We start from the raw sequence: 19,448 nt of genomic DNA, 5'->3' as shown, positions 1-19,448 counted from the left end.
TAATGTCCTTGGAAAGTGCTGATTCAGCTTGACTTTTAGCAGTTTTCACTTTATTCCTGCATTTTCTAACCTCCATGATGTAGCTTTCTTTGCTGATCAACCACTTTTTCCATTCTGAATAGGCTCTCTGCTTACTTCTAATAAGCTTTTTGAGGTGGTTCTTCATCCATCTGGGTTTGGTGCATTTCTCTACACGTTTTTTTTCCCTCTTTTACTTGGTATTCCTATTTTGGATTGTTTTGGATAGTTGATTTGAAGAAATTCCAAACCTTCTCCCCATTTAAATCCTTAAGCTTTTCAGTCCAGTTGACTTTAACTAATTCCCTTTATTTCCCAAAGTCTTCCCTTTTGAACTTAAAAAGCCTAGTTGATTACCTGGTTTTTGATTATCCTTCCATTTAATTTAAACTGAATCAACTTGCGATTACTCAATCCAAAGTAATTCCTACGACCAACCCTTCTATGATGGCCTAACCAAAACCAAGTCTAAAATTGCATCAACTCAAAAATCTCTGCCAAAAGGTTTGCCAGTGTCTCACAGATGCTCTGCCTGATCCTGAAATAGGAGTGACCCAGTGAGCTGGAGAAATTCTTCCACCAGGTTGGAATCCATGTTGATGACTCTTGCTGCTGGGAGCATGCAGATCTGAAAATAGCTCAGCTGGATGTGTCAGTGGGCTCAAATCCCTTCCTGTCAAGTCATGGAGTATGGACACACAAGGTGTCCCACAGTCCACTATGAACCAAGCCCTAGAGTGGCGATAGCTGGCGAGGGTGCTAGGAAGGAACCCTGGGATAAGCTAGGGTATGGCACCAGAACTTGAAGCAGAAGGTCTGACTCAAGTGTGCATCATGCAGTATGGAGATGTCAGCAGTGTTGGGTGGCCCATGCTTACAGTGCAGTGTGGATGCTTAAGTACGGGCTTGAAAACACTGAATCTGGAAGCCTGGGTCCCACAGACACAGGCTTACTATGCAGTGGAGCCAAAGCCACAAAGGCAGAGCATTCGTTACGGTCACAGACTGCATTTACCTGACTGAGCTGTCCATTCAGAACAGATTATTACTTTTGAGTGCTGTTGTCATGCCAAACCCTCAGATGTTTGGCTTCAGTAGGCTGTGTGTGTGTATGTGGCTGCTGTTAATGTGTCTCTCTGTGTATGTGTGAGAAGCTCATTTATGAAATGGAAGCCGCCAAGAGCAGAGCTGGAATTTGGCTATTTAGCTAGAGGGAATTTCCTCTGAATTCCTGGGTTTTTCCCAAATGTGAGTTATGAGACTGACTCAGCTGCTCTTTTATTCCCTTCTGGCTGAACTGCCTTTTCTAATGCTTTTAAACTGCAGCTAAAGGCTATCTAATGTGCTGAGATATCAGGGATGTCAGGTCTGGCTCTTCCATAAACAAAGATGCACTTCCTGTTTCCTTCATTCAGGGAGCTAAATTGTAATGGTGTGGATGGAAGACTGTTTTCCATGCGACTGAGCATAATTTACAGCAGCTTGTGATCATACAAAATTATCCTGTGCTTCAGAAATTCTGTTGTAGATTTAAAATCCCTTTTTTCTTAGCTGCAAGAATAAGCATGAGCTGATCAAAATAGCTTAGCTCAAATCCAAGGTTTTGACTTGCAACATGCTGCTGAAGTCTGCATAGCTTAAATACATGCATAATCCTCCCCGAATACACACACATCTCAGAACTTTTGACTTGAAGACTGTTTCTGCAGAGGCATTATTAAGTCTGAAAAACAGAATACCCTCTGAGCAGGTTGCCTATTATAATTGTTCAGAATACCTTAACTAGTGATGATATGATTGTAAAATCAGGTTCTAAGTGTTCACAGAGACCCACTATGGCCTTGGCTACACTGGCGCTGTACAGCGCTGCAACTTGCTGCGCTCAGGGGTGTGGAAAAGCGCCTCCCCCCCCCCCCCCAGCTCAGCGAGTGCAGCGCTGTAAAGCACCAGTGTAATCAGCGCCTGCAGCGCTGCACGCTCGCTCGCAGCACTGCACGCTACTCCCCTCGGAGAGGTGGAGTACTTGCAGCGCGACTACACTCGTGCTTCGCAGCGCTGTGAATCCCCAAGTGTAGCCAAGGCCTCAGTTGTACATTTCCTTACACCCTCCTCTGCCTAAACACACAAGTCTTCAGATCTAAGTCTGGCTAAATCAAACTAGTATTTTTTCTACCTTATATCTTGATGTCAGTGACACTAAAGATGTTAATGTGGTTCCTTGCTAAAGAAGTCCTTTTACAGAATACCGGTTTTTTAATCGTGCTGGTCCAAATTCTCTGTTTCTCTTCCTGACACGCAGATTATTACTGGATTGCTCAACAGCATTAATATACTTCTGGTGTAGGAATAAGTTGTACATTTTAATACCTTTAATTTACCTATTATGAAAATACCATTGCAGTTTCACAGTTAAGTTTGAGTTGAATTTTAGTCCTACAGCAGGGATTCAACTACTTTGTTACATACGAAGAATACAGCATATTCTCCTCAGAATTATACCACTTGCTCTTTAAGGACAGGTTTTATTTTCTGGGCATTTACAAGTAAATCCATTAAGTTATATAGTATTTAAAATTAAAAATGAGTCTACAGTGAAGCAGAGAAACTGCCAGCTAGCCCTGCCCCATTATACCTGCAGCCAATTCCAGGTCTGTGTGGTGGAGAAAAGGAGAGAGCCTGGCTCATTTGGGGGCTGACTGGTGGAGCTAGGGCAGGAGCTAGCCTCCTCCCTATGTGAGGGGAAGGATCACTCACCTGCCCACCAAGGCAGCCACCTGGGAGGAAGCACTGTCACCCTAGCCATGGGAGACTGTGGAGGAGACCTAGGAGCCTTCAGCTCTGGAGGCAACTGAGTGGGCAAAGCCCAGGGACATTGTAGGGTTCAGCCTGACCAACTTGCAGCTGCCCTGCCTGAAAGAGATTGAGACCATTACAAGGTGTTGCTCACAACCCGTGAGAGGACCCTATGGGAAGCAGGCCGCCCAACTAGTTGGACTAGAGTGGCCACGCCCCAAAATGAACAGACACTGATAGGAAGTAGCCCAGGGCAGCAAATTTGGACTCCTGCGAGGAGGTCTGCCCCTGTTCCGGGGTTGACAAACACAGGGCCCTGGGCTGGGACATGGTGGAGAGGGAGGGCCCGGGTCCCCTTATCTGCCCCCCGGCCTTAAAGATCGAGGCCCAGCAATCAAATAAGGGGCCGAAAGCCATGGGCTTTGCTAGGCTGTCCAGCCCTCCAGGCTTGGCACTGGCTTCAGGTGAAATGGGGCGGGACTCGCTGGGCCCAAAACTCTCTTTAACCCTTGCTGTGCTGGCTGGCAGTTTCTCTGCTTCATCATAGGGTCCTTTAAGAAATTAAGCGCCTGATGTTAGCCCAACAACTTAAAAAAATTGGATCACTATAGTATTATAAACAATTGTGAACTACAGGGACAAAGTTCTTTAGAAAAAATGAATTTGAACTTTTTATAAGGACACTCCTAAAATGTTTCCTTTTGAAAGATACCTGGAGACAGAGGGCGAAATCTTGATCCCATTGAAGTGAACAGGAGATTTGCCATTAACTTCAGTGGGGCCAGCATTTCCCCCAGAAGCTTAAAGCACATTTTCCCAATTCAGAAGTTTTATTAACGGGTAAGTGCTAAGTGATCACTTACACACACTGTCTCTTTAAGTCTGAAGGGGGTTTAGGGTTTTTATTTTTTAAAAATCATTAAAACAATTTTAAAAATAAATTTCTATAATCTCTGAAACCCAAGTAAATGTGTAGGATGACTCTGATTAAAGGAAGTGACAATTCTTCTTCAAGTGGTGTCCCTGTGGGTGTGCCACTCTAAGTTTCGGTGTGTCCCTGCGCCGGAGATCAGCGATTTCTCACAGGAGTACTTGGTCGGGGGAAGGGCGCGGACAGGAGTTGTCTCGTGCAGCTGTTGGCACCTCCTGTAGCACGCGCACCCCCGACCGCCCCTTCAGTTCCTTCTCAACCGTCCTCGGCTGCAGATGGAGCTCCGTGGCAGTGCTCTCTTTGATACTTTCTGAAAGAAAAAAAAAAGGGGGGGGGGGCTACAAGTTACATAGGAACTTCCTATTAGTCTATACTTAGTTACATTGTTTAGTTACTCTTAGTCTATACATAGTTACATAGTTTCATTAGTTCCTCTTAGAGGTTTTTCTTAAAAAAAAAAAAAAAGGAAAGAAGACGACTTTTTCTCTGCTTAACTCCCCATTTGGGAACAGTTTCTATAGTTTACCATTACAATTAACTCCCACTCTTCTCTCTCGAGGTGGGGAGGGGCTTAACTGCAATCATGCCGGGCTCAACAGGACTTAAAAAGTGTGACTCCTACCGTGAACTGATGCCAGTCTCTGACGGTCACACATCCTGCATTCACTGTCTGGGAGAAACTCGTATCTCCCAGAAATGCATACATTGCACCAACTTAACAACAAGGGCAAGACGTAACAGGGATCTCCGCTTGAAAATGCTTTTGCTGGAGAAATCCCTCCAACCTCCGCGAGAGACGTCCTCCGGGGAGTCTCATAAGCCAAGATCCCTGAGCTCTGATAAGTCTCCGACTTCCAAAACTGTCAGGAAGCGAGCCTCGACCTCTCCAGCAAGGGTCTCTCAGAAAAAGAGAGCTTCCCCAGTGAGGTTTATACCCTCAGTGCTCCACTCATCCAGAGTGAGCACTTACGAGGCACCGGGCTCCTCCGGCACCGTCCCTCAGCGGACCTCTGCTGAGCCCCAACGCGCGGCAACGGAGTTGAGACGTCAAGTCTCCTCCACAGCACCGGCTACCCGGGTTAAGAGCGCTGCACAGGCAGTGGCACTGCGATCAATGCTGCCCCCACCGGCACTGACCCAAGACTTGATGCTGGCTAACAAGACTTGATGCTGGCACCGGTCAGTGCTCCAACGGTAGACCGCAACCCCAAGGCGGGACCAGCGCAACTCCTGCATACTGAGGACATAGCAGTTTCTTCGACACCGCAGTCACCACTGCTTGGCACTGAACACTCCCCGAGTTACATAGCATGGTACCATCCTTCATCTCCTGCACACTCTCCATGCATAGTGGCGAGGAAGTTGACGTGCAGGACAACTGCTTCCCCTTTCAATGTTCATCCCCATCACAGATGAGACCTACATGGAACGCTGTGAAGCCTAAGCCTCATCCCTCCGAGCATTCACAGCACTGGCCTTACCCATTACCACCTTACCCCATGCAATGGCCACAATGGGGTCCTTGGCCCACATACCAGAGCCCCTATTCTGGTCCCCCTTCCCCAGCAACAAGAGGTTCCAGAGTACACCCATCGTTACCACACAGAGAAACATCTGACCCCCCTGACACAGAGACAGAAGAGGAAGAGATACTATCTCAGGCAGACCTGGATGATTCACCATCTGCCCCATACTCATCTTCTGCATCAGACGAAGCGGTGATGCAGTCTACCCCTACGACACCAGATGACCTGAAACATTTCCAAGAACTCTTTAAAAGAGTAGCAAACAGCCAAGAAATTGCCTTACATGAGGTGCAGGAGAAACAACATAAGTTGTTAAAAATCTTACAACCGGCATCATCGACCAAGATTGCCCTCCCCATGGATGAGGCTATAATGGAGCCTGAGGAGGTAATATGGCAAACACCAGTATCAGCACCACCCACCAACAAAAGGGCTGACAAAAAATACTTTGTTCCAGCCAAAGGCATGGAATTTTTGTTTTCACACCCTCAATCCTGCTCTCTGGTGGTAGAGGCTGCTATTCAGGGCAGTAAACAGCCTCGTTTCCGCTCCTCACTGCAAGATAAAGAACACGAGAGACTGGACCTCTTTGGGCGGAAAGTTTACTCGTCAGCCACCCTTCTGCTCTACTAGCTCTACTATTCAACAATTCTATTCTACTAGCAAATTACGACTACTCTAACTATAGTAAAATACAAGAGCTTGTGGAGGATCTCCCCAAGCATAAATGTCCTCAGGTCAACGCCATTATCAACGAGGGTCAGTTAATAGTCTGCACAGCGCTGCAAGCCTCAATGGATGTAGTGGACACAGCTGCCCAAACAACCGCAACAGCTGTGGTTATGAGAAGAACATCATGGTTGGAGGCTTTGGGAATTCCAAAAGAACTACAACTAAAAGTGGAGGACCTACCCTTCGATAGGGATAAACTATTCTCGGCTCAAACAGACGATGTCTTCCATACCATGAAGGCCTCCCGAATGATGCTGCGTACACTAGGTATACAACCACCGCCTGACAAATGCCCTCGCTTTACACCATACCAAAGGTCACGAGACACCTCATTTAACAGTCAACCATGATACTTCACTCAGAACAGACCCAAACAACAGGCTCAGAGACGACGAGCTCCACAGAACCAGGCCTTGTCCACCCGTCCATCTACATCTAAGCCACAATTTTGAAGTCTCGGTCGAGGATATGCACGAGCTCCCCACACCTCTAGCACCAACAGATACCCCATCCCACAATTTTTGGTCACCACCTACGCCCATTTTACCATTCTTGGGCTGCAATAATCACAGATCAATGGGTTTCGGAGATCATACAATCTGGCTACACCATTCCTTTTACAGACATCCCCCCAACTCTTCCCCCCTTCCCCGTCCCTCTTCAGGGACCCCTCTCACGAGCACCTTCTGCAACAGGAAGTAGACGACCTCCTACTGCTGGGTGCTGTAGAACCAGTACCACATCAATACCGAAGGAGGGATTTTTATTCCAAATATTTCCTGACAGAGAAGAAAGGAGGGGGATGGAGACCAATCTTAGATCTCCAAAAACTCAACAGGTTCGTATGCAACCACAGGTTCAAAATGGTCACTCTGGCCACAATAATCCCAGCGCTAGATGGGGGAGACTGGTTTGCAGCCCTCGATCTCCAAGATGCATACTTCCACATTACAATACATCCTGCCCACAGATGGTTCCTGCGGTTCACAGTAGGACCCAATCACTACCAATACAGGGTCCTTCCCTTCAGATTGTCCACAACTCCATGCATATTCTCAAAAACGCTCGCCGTAGTAGCAGCACATTTACGACGCAAAGGAGTCATAATCTTCCCCTATTTGGATGATTGCCTTCTCAAGGGTGCCAACCTACAAGAAACGGCAGGCATGCTGAAGACCACAGTAGACCTGTTTCACCAGCTAGGGCTACAGCTAAATGAAAAGACGTCCACCCTGGAACCAACCTGGCGATTGGAGTTTATCGGACCCAACCTAGACTCCATACAAGCCAAGGCAATATTGCCAAACCACAGATTCACTACATTGACCAATCTTATTTCCACGGTGACCATCAGCCCACAAACTTCAGTGAGGACATGCCTTCAGATTCTGGGACATATGGCAGCTACGACTTTCATAGTAAAGTATGCTAGACTCCATATGTGCTGTCTGCAGCACTGGTTGAGCACAGTCTGTGCACCCAGCAAACACTCTCTCAACAGATGTATGACACTACCACTACCAGTATCCTCTCCCTACAGGGGTGGATGCAGCCAGGGGATGTATGCTTTGGGATTCCCTTTCAACAACACCCCCCATCAGTGACTATTACAAACGATGCCTCCCTGATAGGTTGGAGCACCCACTTGGGTCATCACAACATACAAGGGAAGTGGTCTGCGACGGAAACCCGACTACATATCAATCTCCCGGAACTTCGCGCGGTACATAACACATGCCGACACTTCCTCCAACTCATACGAGAAACCTCAATCTCTATTCTCACCGACAATGTGGCATGCATGTTTTACATCAGTCACCAAGGAGACGCCAGGTCTCACTCGCTATGTGTAGAAGCCATGAATTTATGGAACATCTGCATCCGCAACAATATAAACATCACAGCATCATACCTACCAGGGTGCCAAAACACTACAGCCGACAACCTCAGCAGGCACTTCTCACAGGAACACACGTGGGAAATCCACGACAGTGTTCTCAGCACAATATTCCAAAAATGGGGTCACCCAGTAATCGACCGTTTCGCCTCAGCAACAAATCACAAATGTCCACTATTTTGTTCCAGGCCTGGCACCAGGATCGTTAGGGGATGTCTTCCTCATCCCGTGGAACGTGTCATTCGTGTATACCTTCCTGCCGATATCACTGATCCCACGCGTCATCCGCAAGATACGACCCGACAGAGCATACATCATTCTCATTGTTCTCACATGGCCCAGACAGACTTGGTTTCCATACCTCTCACATCTAGCTGTCTGTGCCCCACAACTGCTGCCTTTCCGGACGGACCTCCTTTCCTAGAACAAGGGCCTGATGCTCCATCCAGACCCGGCAAAACTCCATCTCAAAGCGTGGCTCCTCTCTGGTTCCAACATGGGGAATTGAACTGTTCGGAGAAAGTAAAACAGGAATTGCTAAATAGCCGTCGCCTCACCACTAGAAATACTTACCACCACAAGTGGAGAAGATTCTCCCTTTGGTGTCAGCAAAAAACAGCTGGATGCGACCACGGCGCCTCTATCTATGATCCTAGACTACCTACTAGAACTGAAGGAAACGGGGTTAGCCATAAGTTCTATTAAAGTACACCTGGCTGCCATCACAGCCCTCCACAAACAGATAGAAGGGGCTTCAATATTCGCTCACCCGATTACACGGCACTTTCTAGCAGGTTTACAGAACATGTACCCAGAAGTATGCCAACCTGCACCACCATGGGATTTCAATCTTGTGCTCAAATGTCTCACAAGACCACCCTTCGAACCTCTAGCAACCTGCTCGCTCCTTCATGTGACAATGAAGGTCGCATTCCTAGTGGCAATCACGTCTGCCAGATGTGTCAGCAAAATAGGAGCATTGATGGCTGAACCACCATACACTGTATTTACCAAAGACAAAATCATGTTACGTCCTCACCCAAAATTGTTGCCCAGAGTGGCTACAAATTTTCATATTAACCAAACCATACACTTACCTGCCTTCTATCCCAAACCATATAACGACTCTTGAGAAGCAACGTTGCACGTGCTAGATGTCAGACGGGCTGTAGCCTTCTACTTGAACAGAACTAAACCATTTCACAAGTCACCAAGACTACTCGTCTCTACAGCAGAGCACTCCAAGGGCTCTACAATATTGACCCAGAGACTCTCCAAAGGGTCTCTACCTGTGTTCAAACTTGCTACCGCCTGCATCACAAAGAACCCCCCGTGGGTATCAGATCCCACTCAACACGAGCCATGGCGACATCGATTGCATTCTTGAACAATGTCCCCTTAATAGATATTTGTTGAGCTGCAACCTGGACTTTGGAGCACACTTTTGCAAAGCATTACGCTATCTCCCAGGGCCTTGTCTCAAACTCTATCGTTGGCCTCACAGTGCTCTCATCACACACTTATACATAACTCCGAACCCCTACCACCCCTGATGGGGTACTGCTCTACAAGCACCTAGCGTGGAGCATCCACAGGGACACCACTAGAAGAAGAAGTTACTCACCTTGTGCAGTAATAATGGTTCTTCGAGATGTGTGTCCCTGTGGGTGCTCCACTATCCACCCTCCTCCCCTCTACTTTGGAGATCACACAGCCGAGCTCTGTGGTACAGAAGGAACAGAGGGGATGGTCGGGGGTGCGCGTGCCACAGGAGGTGCCGATGGCTGCATGAGACAACTCCTGTGTGCACCCTTCCCCTGACCAAGTACTGCTGCGAGAAATCTCCAATCTCTGGCTCAGGGATGCTCTGACACCTAGAGTGGAACACACATCTCGAAGAACCCTCGTTACTGCACAAGGTGAGTAACTTCTTCTTTATTGCAAGTCTGTCAAATTAAAGCTAATGTTCTAAATTAATTTCAAGATATATCTAATTAAAAATCAAGATTGATCAGGAATTAAATACCATGGATTAGGAAGGATAAAAAGTCTTGATTAGAAGAAATCAGTTGCTTTTATTTAAATTTTTCAAATTTTAAATCAAATTTTTATTTGTATTTAAGTTCTTTTCTTTCTTTATATTTTATAGTCTTAAGTGGATGCTTTATACTTGTTTCTTTCATTAGTTTCCTAATTGTTAGGGTAATTTCAGATTTTACAGATTATTTTCACTAAGAAGTTTCATTTAAAATGCTTATCAATACTGAGGAAGACAAGTTCAGACCTCATTAATATCCTCACTGCCTGAACAACTCACTCAGACGCAAGGTAGATCGGGAAATAGGTTGTGCTGTATTTGCAACAAACACCTCACCTTGGACAAGTCGAGAAAGTGGAAATGCCTCAACTAGGCTATACTCCTCTATCAGCTTTTGCAGTTTGAAGACAATGAGACATTTGCTGCTAGATCATTTATGTACTTTGAAGACCCCACCCTTAGGTGCCTAAATGGGAGCCTAACTTGAAAATGTTGGCCTGTGCACATAAAGTTCACAATAACTTTAATAACTCTTCATTGTTAACAGTGAAGCAATTTTGTTTTCAAGTGACAAAAATTTTACGCTATGAAGAGAAAAGCTTTAAAAATTTTTAGCTCCTGATGCTACAAACATGGGATCAATCATGTGAGTAACATACCTGCTCAAGTGTTTGTCGGAACAGGGCCTTTATTTTCAATGTTTTGGTTTTTGTCTAGAGCAGTTTTGTAAAATTTAAATTAAATTCCCTACCACCTTGTCATGGGGTCTGCTCCCTACCCATGGCAAAGATGAGAGTGGTGTTAATTCAACCAACAACCGACTAAAAATGTTGCCTGTGGCAGCAGAACCCTCTCCCCCACTGTAGAGCCTTATGGCCCTGCAAAGAGTGCTGGAGAGTCCACATGTGTGGATATCAGGCTTCTTAGTGGCAGTAACTTGGTATCTTTTATTAATGGCTGATAACAGTAATAGTGTTGATATAATAGCTTTCTGTACAGCCTTTCACTTGGTACAGCATGCTATTTTGATTAAAAAACTAGAAAAGATCAAATTAACATGGCATACATTAAATAGACTAAAAGCAGGCTAACTGATGTAGGCCTTGCATGAACAATGAGTGAAAACAGAAGTTAATGGAAAAAGCAAGAATTCACAGGTGGCCTTGTAAATAAAATGTAGTTAGTAGATAAAGAAATAGTAAGACAAGTAAATGATCAATTTGCTGCTGCAGCTTTGTTTGCTAGCATATTTTGTAGCTTGTGGACAGTTAGGATTTGTTTATGTATTGTGCCTGTGTTAGTCTATGTATATAAACTGATTTATATTTATGTGCTTTTGGATTTGTAGTAAACCCCCTATACCCACCCTACTGCACTTGAGCTTGATCACCTCAGTGTAGTGTTGCTGTATGCCAGTAAAGAAACTTCAGTGACAAGTCTGGATTCAAACCAAGTTTTTGGATTCCAGGGACCAGGATAAAGTGTTCTCCCAGAACTGGATGAGGTGTTCTGGATAAGCAGAGTGGAAAAAGTCTCAGAGGGACTCCCAACAACTGATAGGTCTCAAAATGTAATTGTAATCAGGAAATCATCATAGAATTGGTGTGTTTCTAATAGGGTCACTCAGGGATTGGTTCTTGGCCCTGCACTGTTTAAACTTTTTATTAATTACCTGGAAGAAAGCATAAATTCATCATTGATAAAATTTTGCAGATGACACAAAAATTGGGGGAGTAATAAACAATGAAGAGGACAGGTCACTGATTCAAAGCAAACTGGATTGTTTGGTAAACTGGGTGCAAGAAAATGTGTTTTATATGGCTAAATATACATATATACATCTATGAACAAAGAATGCAGGCTATACTTACAGGATGAGGGATTCTATCCTGGGAAGCAGTGACTGAAAAAGATTTGGGGGTCATGGTGGATAATCAGCTGAATGTGAGCTCCCAAGGTTATGCTGTGGCCAAAATGGCTAATGCAATCCTTGGATGCATAAACAGGGGAATCTCAAATAGGGGTAGAGAAGTTATTTTACCTCTGTATTTGGCATGCTGGAATACTGCAATCAGTTCTGATGCCCACAATTCAAGAAGGATGTTGATAAATTGGAGAGGATTGAGAGAAGAGACATGAGAATGATGAAAGGATTAGAATACATGCCTTAGAGTGATAGACTCAAGGAGCTCAATCTGTTTAGTTTAACAAAGCAAAGGTTAAGGGGAGACTTGATTAGAGCCTGTAAATGTCTACATGGGGAACAAATATTTAATAATGGGCTTTTCAACTTAGCAGACAAAGGTATACCATGATCCAATGGCTAGACGTGGAAACTGGACAAATTCAGATTGGAAATAAGATGTAAATTTTTAATGGTGAGGATAATTAACCATTGGAACAATTTACCAAGGGTTGTGGTAGATTCTCCATCACTGACAACTTTTAAATTAAGATTGGATGTTTTTCTAAAAATATCTACTCGAGGAATGATTTTGGGGAAATTCTATGTCCTGTGTTATACAGGAAGTCAGACTAGATGATCACAGTGATCCCTTCTGGCTTTGGAATCTATGAACCTATGTGTATGGGGGAGTACAGTCTGGCACACTGCTTTCCCAGAACTGCTCTCATTCTCCAGCCTTCTATCCTTCTCAGTACATTTGATTTAAAGCCAAAAGTCAGTGTAACACTACTGAGTTTTAATTAACCAGTTTATTATTATGTATGTCTCATTTAATCTTTTATGCATTCTCCTTTAGCTGTTTGAGTAAAAGTTTGAGCCACTTTTGTTGAGAGACTGCTTTTCCTTACTAATTTTTTTCCAATACTAATTTCTCCCTATTGTTACTCACACCTTCTTTTCAACTGTCTGTAATGGGCAACTCCCTTATCACTTCAAAAGTTATTTTTCCTCCCTTGGTATCCTCCTGTTAATTGATTTATCTTGTTAGACTGACCTAACACTTGGTAAAGCACCCCCATCCTTTCATGTATACCTGCTCCTGTATTTTTTACCTCATACATCTGATGAAGTGGGTTCTAGCCCATGAAAACTTATGCCCAAATAAATTTGTTAGTCTCTAAGGTGCCATAAGGACTCCTCGTTTTTTTTTTTTTTTTTTTTTGCTGATACAGACTAACATGGCTACCACTGAAACCTGCTTTTCCTTAATCCCTTGTCTGATCTTTTAGATCAGGCCTCATTACTGGGGAAGCAACCACTAAGTTTAGGTTGTTTTCCAGTATAAAAGATTCTGGAGATTTTTATTTTATTTTTAGAAGCTCTAACACCTCAGTTGTTTGCAGCAAGCTTTTGGAATTTGGTAAGGAGAAAGCTTTGGGGCCAGAGGAAATGCCCTTAGTTTGTCTCATGAAATTCTGTTCAGGCTTGAATGAAAGATGAACTATTGAAAATTTTAATTTCCTTTCTCTTGCTTGCATTGTCAATAAAACATTGGGAGTCTGCCAAAATTCTAACTAAACATGAGCTCATCTAAGGTCATGACCATGCTGCTGCAACCATCACATAGCACACAGTGCTGGAAAACTTGGGAACTTGGGAGGGAGAGAAAATGAGATGGACTCTTCCTGTCCATCTCCCCAACCCCAAAACAAGCCCCAATGGCCAATCCCCTCCCCCTGCCCCGGAATGGTAACCTGCTGTGAGCGAATGTAGTTAGTCCTATAGCGCAGACTATGCTATTCAAAGTTCATACCCTGCTGATGATGCATGATGGGGTTGTTAGAGGTGCAACAAATATAATTTACTTTTACTTTTTTTCCTTTAAAAAACCCTAGGAAATGACATGCAGTTCTTTAAAGAATGTTATTTAGGTTGCAAAGTCAAACACTCAAAAGTTAGGAAATGCCAGAATTCATGTTGCCTGTGCAATCTTAATTCAGCCTCCTGTGCTCATGCATTATGATGGTCTTTAATTACACGATTACATACTATTTTTGTAACTTTCGAGTACTTGACTTTGTAACCTTAATAGCATCCTTTTAGTGTGTGCTTTATATATAAAACTGTATGTGTATTCAGAGAAAGAGATGAATGATACCAAAAAAAACCCCTCAGGCTTTTGAACTTCCCCTTGTGGTATTCTTATTATTTTATCTATGCAATGTGCTGCTCCCTCAAAGAGGGGTAGAACACAAGCTCAGGGGTAGACGATTTTCAAACATCCTGTCTAACACCATATTTAGTCACTTGAATTAAGTGGTCTGATTTTCAAAAGTACAGAACTTCCAGCACCTCCCGTTGAGGTTCTGTGGTCTCCAACCTCCTCCATTTCTTCCTTTGGTGACTGTTTTCAGACTTCAGGACCTTTGTTCTTTGCCTAGGGAAACTTTTCTGGCTTTTTAATCAAAAATCTCCTGTTGACATATTGAAATCAAGGGTAGTCTTTCCATTAATTTCAGTGAGATTTGGCTTGGGCCCTCAGAGCAGAGGGAGTGGGATAAGCATTTTGTCTCTGACTAGCGTGTGATGGTGGGATATGTCTGTATAAAAGGGGGAACTCCATTTTGTATTATGTGCTGAACTCATGTCTAACCCAGCCCAGCCAAGGTTAATGAATTGCATTCCCGGTAACTTCCCTCCTCAGGAAAGGTACTTGACACCAGCACTGAGAAGCCATCAGGGGCTATAATTCTGGAATGGCTCTCTATTACTACCTCACCTCCATGGAACAATGGGTGTTCACCCCCCTTCCCCAGGCTGGAGCACTCCAGGGGAGCACATGGCAAGGAGAGGAAGAGTCTTTTAAAGAGGGTGTGCTGCTCTGAGCAGGGGGGCTGACTGTCACCACATCAGCAGGAGAGAGAACGCAGAAGGGACAGGACGGGGGTGGGGGTAATAGGAGCCTATATAAGAAAAAGACCCAAAAATCAGGAGTGTCCCTTTAAAATCGGGACATCTGGTCACCCTAGCCTGAAATGCTGACAAACCTTGGACTAACAGAAGGGACTCAGATCAGACTAAGGGAGGCTGTGTCTCTGGACTTCCATTGTGTTTGAAGAGATCTGTAACTCTTGATGCTGTCAAGAGTAAAGTGACTTTGGTCAAGAAATTTGTTTGATAATCCTGTGTTCTTTGATGTCCCTGAAGGGGCTGAACTAGAAGCCAGAGTGACCACATCAAGGTGGAACTCTGGAGGAATGCATGTCAGCGACTGGAGGGGCTCAGGAGGTCTGAGGCACTGGTTTCAAGGTCTGGGGTGGCTGGACCGTCCCAAGGGAAGGGCTCAGACAAAGGGTCTGTCCTACATAGCCAGAATCTTTACTCAGACGCAGTTGACATGGAAACACGTGAGACCAAGCAGTTGGGTCCACTTAGAACAGACTGGTGTCTGTGCAGAGGGGTACTGGGCCTGGTGGTAACATAGTGGACACAGGCCTTTCCTTTCACAGGTCAGCCTTTGCCAGTTATTTGAGTTTCCCAGAAAAGACTCATGGGGGTAACCCAGAGGAGAAATAACAAGGACCATCCCATTGATGATGTGCACGGAGTTAAGTGTCAAAGGAAACAAATGTTGTCATTTGTTAATTTCAATAACATTTACCAAATATTATTGGGCCTCCAGTTTTCAAGTTAAACTCATTATCGGGTCTTCTCCAGAAAAGAGCACACAACAGAAATACCATACAGTAGTGATTAAGAAAAGAAAAAATATTTCTTATCCCATTTTCTTTCATTTCAGGTCCTGGGGCCATTTGTTGCATCTGAATTGTGTATCGTTAGTTCTCTAAGCACCGTATCGTACTACCTGTTTCATGCACATGCACGGCACCATGGCCAGTCCTCAGGAGCACCTGAGCTGGCCTTCCTCTACAAACTTGATCAACAAAACTTTCAGTGAAGACAAAGACTTCAGTGGGATACATGGTGATCATGCACCCACCGGAAACCATCCTTCACCTGAGATCATAGAGGATGTGCGAGAGAAGGGCTTACTTCAGGCAGATCTAATAGAAAGTTTGGGCAGTCCAGTCACCACAGCGGTGTTAACCAGCGTCAGCGAGGACTCTAGGGACCAATTTGAGAACAGTGTGCTGCAGTTGAGAGAACAGGATGAAGCTGAAACAGCTGTGCCTCAGGGCAACAGTAACACGATGGATGTAGAGAATAACAGTGGGACAGATGACATTAAAATCCAGTTCAGCAGATCCGGGAGTGGGAGCAGTGGGTTTCTTGAGGGACTTTTTGGCTGTTTGAGGCCAGTATGGAACATCATAGGGAAAGCATACTCCACAGACTACAAACTGCAGCAACAAGGTAAGCTTGCGTCATTGAAATGCTCCCAGTGCATTTCTTCTTCCCTTCATTTCTTTTAAAGTGGAGTTTGTGAGGATGAGGATGCTAAAAGCAATGAAATCCCTTTCCCAGCTTTCCACATGACCATTTGTCTAACACTCTCTCATACCTAATACAAAGAGTTGCACAGAAAACAGTTACTCCGTAGTGAACCACAAGCGTGGAATTGTGTAAGCTAGAGCTGGAAAAGACCACTTACATGATCTACTCCATCCCCTGAACTGGGAGGTGACAGACATTGAAGTTGAGACAATTATTTAAATTAGTCAGGACTGGAGAAATATATGGGGAACCTCAGGGACATAATCAAGTTAGGTGATTGGGCAGCACATGACTGATTAAAAATAATATTGACAAATGCAAGGTAAGGTACAGTGGAGGAATAGTTGGAACTGCTCACACACCTTCCACCATACAATCTTAATGCAGGATTTTCCCATGCTGTATGTATTAGTTAGTGTTGTGTCCAGTCTGGTACTAAATATCTGAGACACTGGGGCTTCCATCACTTCCCTGTGAGAATATTCCACCGCCTCACACATCTTGTTGTCAGGAAGACTTTCAATATTTAACATTTTGCTCCACTCCTTCCTTTTACCTCCCCTCCCTCCCACACTGAACAATTTTTCTGTGATCTTGGTGTTTACATTTTTCATATATTTGTGGACAGTTGTTATGCCCTGCATCCTTTAATTCTGATATAAAAGAGCAGGACAGAGAGAGGTGATGTGAGAACAAATGGATCGCCAAAAATTGTGGATATTAACGAAAATTGTTAATATGGGTTAATAAGGTTATGAGCTTACGGCCTATGTATATTATATCTTTAATGATATAACCTGTCCCCAGCTTTGGGAAAGGAAAAATGCAGATTAGATGAACAAGCTGTCATTTGAAATAGGGAAGTGTGACGGGGTGAACTCACCCCGCACTGGATTGGGAAGGATTAACTCCTCACTGTGGGCAGAGGAAGCCACACCCCCACATCCCTACTGGGCATGCTTCAGGTGTAGCACCAGTATAAGAAGGAGCAGCCCATCTCAGTCTGGGCTGACCGCTGAAGAGGAAGGACTCTCCTTGCCAGCTCCTGCCCAGGAACCACTGATGCCCTGGACCGCAGAAGCCAGAGGCGCCAAGACCCAAGCAGATACCCATCTACCTGTGGATGCCCCAGGGAGGTCTGAGCTACAGGGAGTTGCACCTCCCAAGGAACCCGGAGACCCCAAAGATGCGCAGACTGCCACCAGGTAGGAAGTAGCCCAGAAGGGGACTAGCCATCCAGTTGAGCAGGGAGGACCCAATCCCCCTACCTGTCCACCACCCCCTGGTGGTGGTCCGCACACCCCAACGGGCCTCTAGGCCATACAGCCTCACCTGGAGGGCAACTCTGTTGAGTCTGGCTGCCAGGCCTTGCTGCCCTACAAACCCAGGATATCTCTATGGACTTTGGCTGCTAGGACTCACTGCCCTACAGAGAAGGGCTACCCCCCTGACATAGGTCATGTGACCCTACCACCCTGTGGATCAGGGCAGTTACATTGGGCCTTAGAGCCCTGCAGTTTGGGGCAACTCTATGGACTTCAGCCCTTAGGTCTCACTGTCTAGAGACAGAGGGCAGCTCGAAGGATGGGGTGAACTCACTCTGCACTGGACAGAGTCTCCCCCACCCTGTCAAAGGAAGTAAAACTGTTGTAAGGGTATCTGCTAATGTTACTTTGGCATAGAGCTATACTGCACATGACTGTGTTGGATCCAGACAGATACTTTGCTGTCAACCAAATAATTTACTGGAATATGGACATTGACCAAGCGATTTATCAGATATATGGTGAAGAACACCTACATCAGCATCTGAAAATGGGTTATGTCTGGACCCCAGAATTTTTAAAAACACTGACGGTTGGTGAAACCTTCTAACCTGTGAGATTCTGTGATTTTCAGGAGAATGAATTAATCTGGACTCCCATTAGCTGTGTCAGATGAATTGGTTTTAATGTTGATCCCTGGAGGATCCCAGAGGATATGCTACAGGGAGGAATAGCAGAGATATTAATGGCTAGAACTAGATCCAAACACCAAAACATGGCTCCACGATCTAAACAGCTGAATGCGACTCCAGCAACTTCACTTCTGAGCGAAGTACCTGATAGAAAGGGGAGAGCAAAGGATGGGCCAAGCTGCAAGATCTTGGCATGCAGGAACACAAAACGACCTGTAAAGTAACTCTCCATCTCTCCAAGTTTAGTGTAAGGGGATCTGCTAATGAGAAACAACAAAACCACAACACCACAGCTGTAAATACTACCTTGGATGATTGAACTGAACTTGATTGAACCCTGACTGAACTGAACTGAACTTATCTTGAAAATCAGTCACTGCTAACTCTCAGACTCAACTGGGAAATCCACATCTACCCTGCTTCTACCTGATAAGTAGAAGAGGCTCTTGTAAATATATTTTCTTCTACTGAGTGGCAGTTCCATTAATTGACATTAAATACTTCTTACAAATTATGTAAATCTGTTCCTATTCATGGGAAAGACAGTTCTAAGTCTCCTGTTTGGGGTTTAGTGTGTGCTGTTGGTGAGTGCCACCTTTTCCTAGAAGAGGAGAACAAAGGTGAGACAAAATTATGATGGTCAACAAATAGCTATGACAGTGGTGCTCTAAGGAGGGCTTTGGGATGTTTGACCACTGGGAGGCATTCATTGTCAGAGGACTGTTATCATGGGCTGGACTCCACCTGAGTAGGGAGGGAAATAGACTTCTGGGATAGAGGTTGGCACAAATGATAAAGAGAACTTTAAACCAGGAACTCGGGGAAGATTGTTTGGAGATGCTAATGTAATCTCCACGCCCGATTTTAATGTTACAAGGGAGGAAAATCAAGAAAGAAAGGATACAGCAATGGAGAAAGGAACAGCAGTGGGCATAACATAAGAGGAACGATAGCTTCGTTGTTATCAGTACTAACAGGTAGGTGATACTGGCAGTAGAATGACTGTACCCAATTGGGAAAGGAATGTGGGCGAAGCCAAGCAGCAACAATGAAGATGTTTGTACACCAATGCAAGGAGCCTGGATAACAAAATGGAGGAACTAGAACTACTGGTGCAGGAAGTGAAACAGGATATTATAAAAAGCAACAAAGAGTCCTGTGGCACCTTATAAACTAATAAATGTATTGGAGCATA

The 19,448-nt window shown here is 44.7% G+C and overlaps 1 protein-coding gene across 4 annotated transcripts in view; it reads left to right on the top strand.

Annotated features, from left to right (window-relative positions):
* MAP3K13 (mitogen-activated protein kinase kinase kinase 13) overlaps positions 1-19,448 on the top strand; it is a 136,771-nt gene that overhangs the window by 73,410 nt on the left and 43,913 nt on the right. For all 4 annotated transcript variants that reach the window (XM_054040351.1, XM_054040350.1, XM_054040347.1 and 1 more), the window contains one exon: positions 15,641-16,215. In XM_054040351.1, coding sequence (XP_053896326.1) covers positions 15,714-16,215 — 502 coding nt within the window. In that variant the 5' untranslated portion in view covers positions 15,641-15,713. The remainder of the gene's footprint in view (positions 1-15,640; positions 16,216-19,448) is intronic.

The sequence above is a fragment of the Malaclemys terrapin genome, chromosome 9 (genome assembly GCF_027887155.1).
Source record: "Malaclemys terrapin pileata isolate rMalTer1 chromosome 9, rMalTer1.hap1, whole genome shotgun sequence".
Lineage (NCBI taxonomy): Eukaryota > Metazoa > Chordata > Testudines > Emydidae > Malaclemys > Malaclemys terrapin.
Note: the sequence above shows the minus strand (reverse complement) of the source record. Positions and strands in the feature narration are given on the sequence as shown.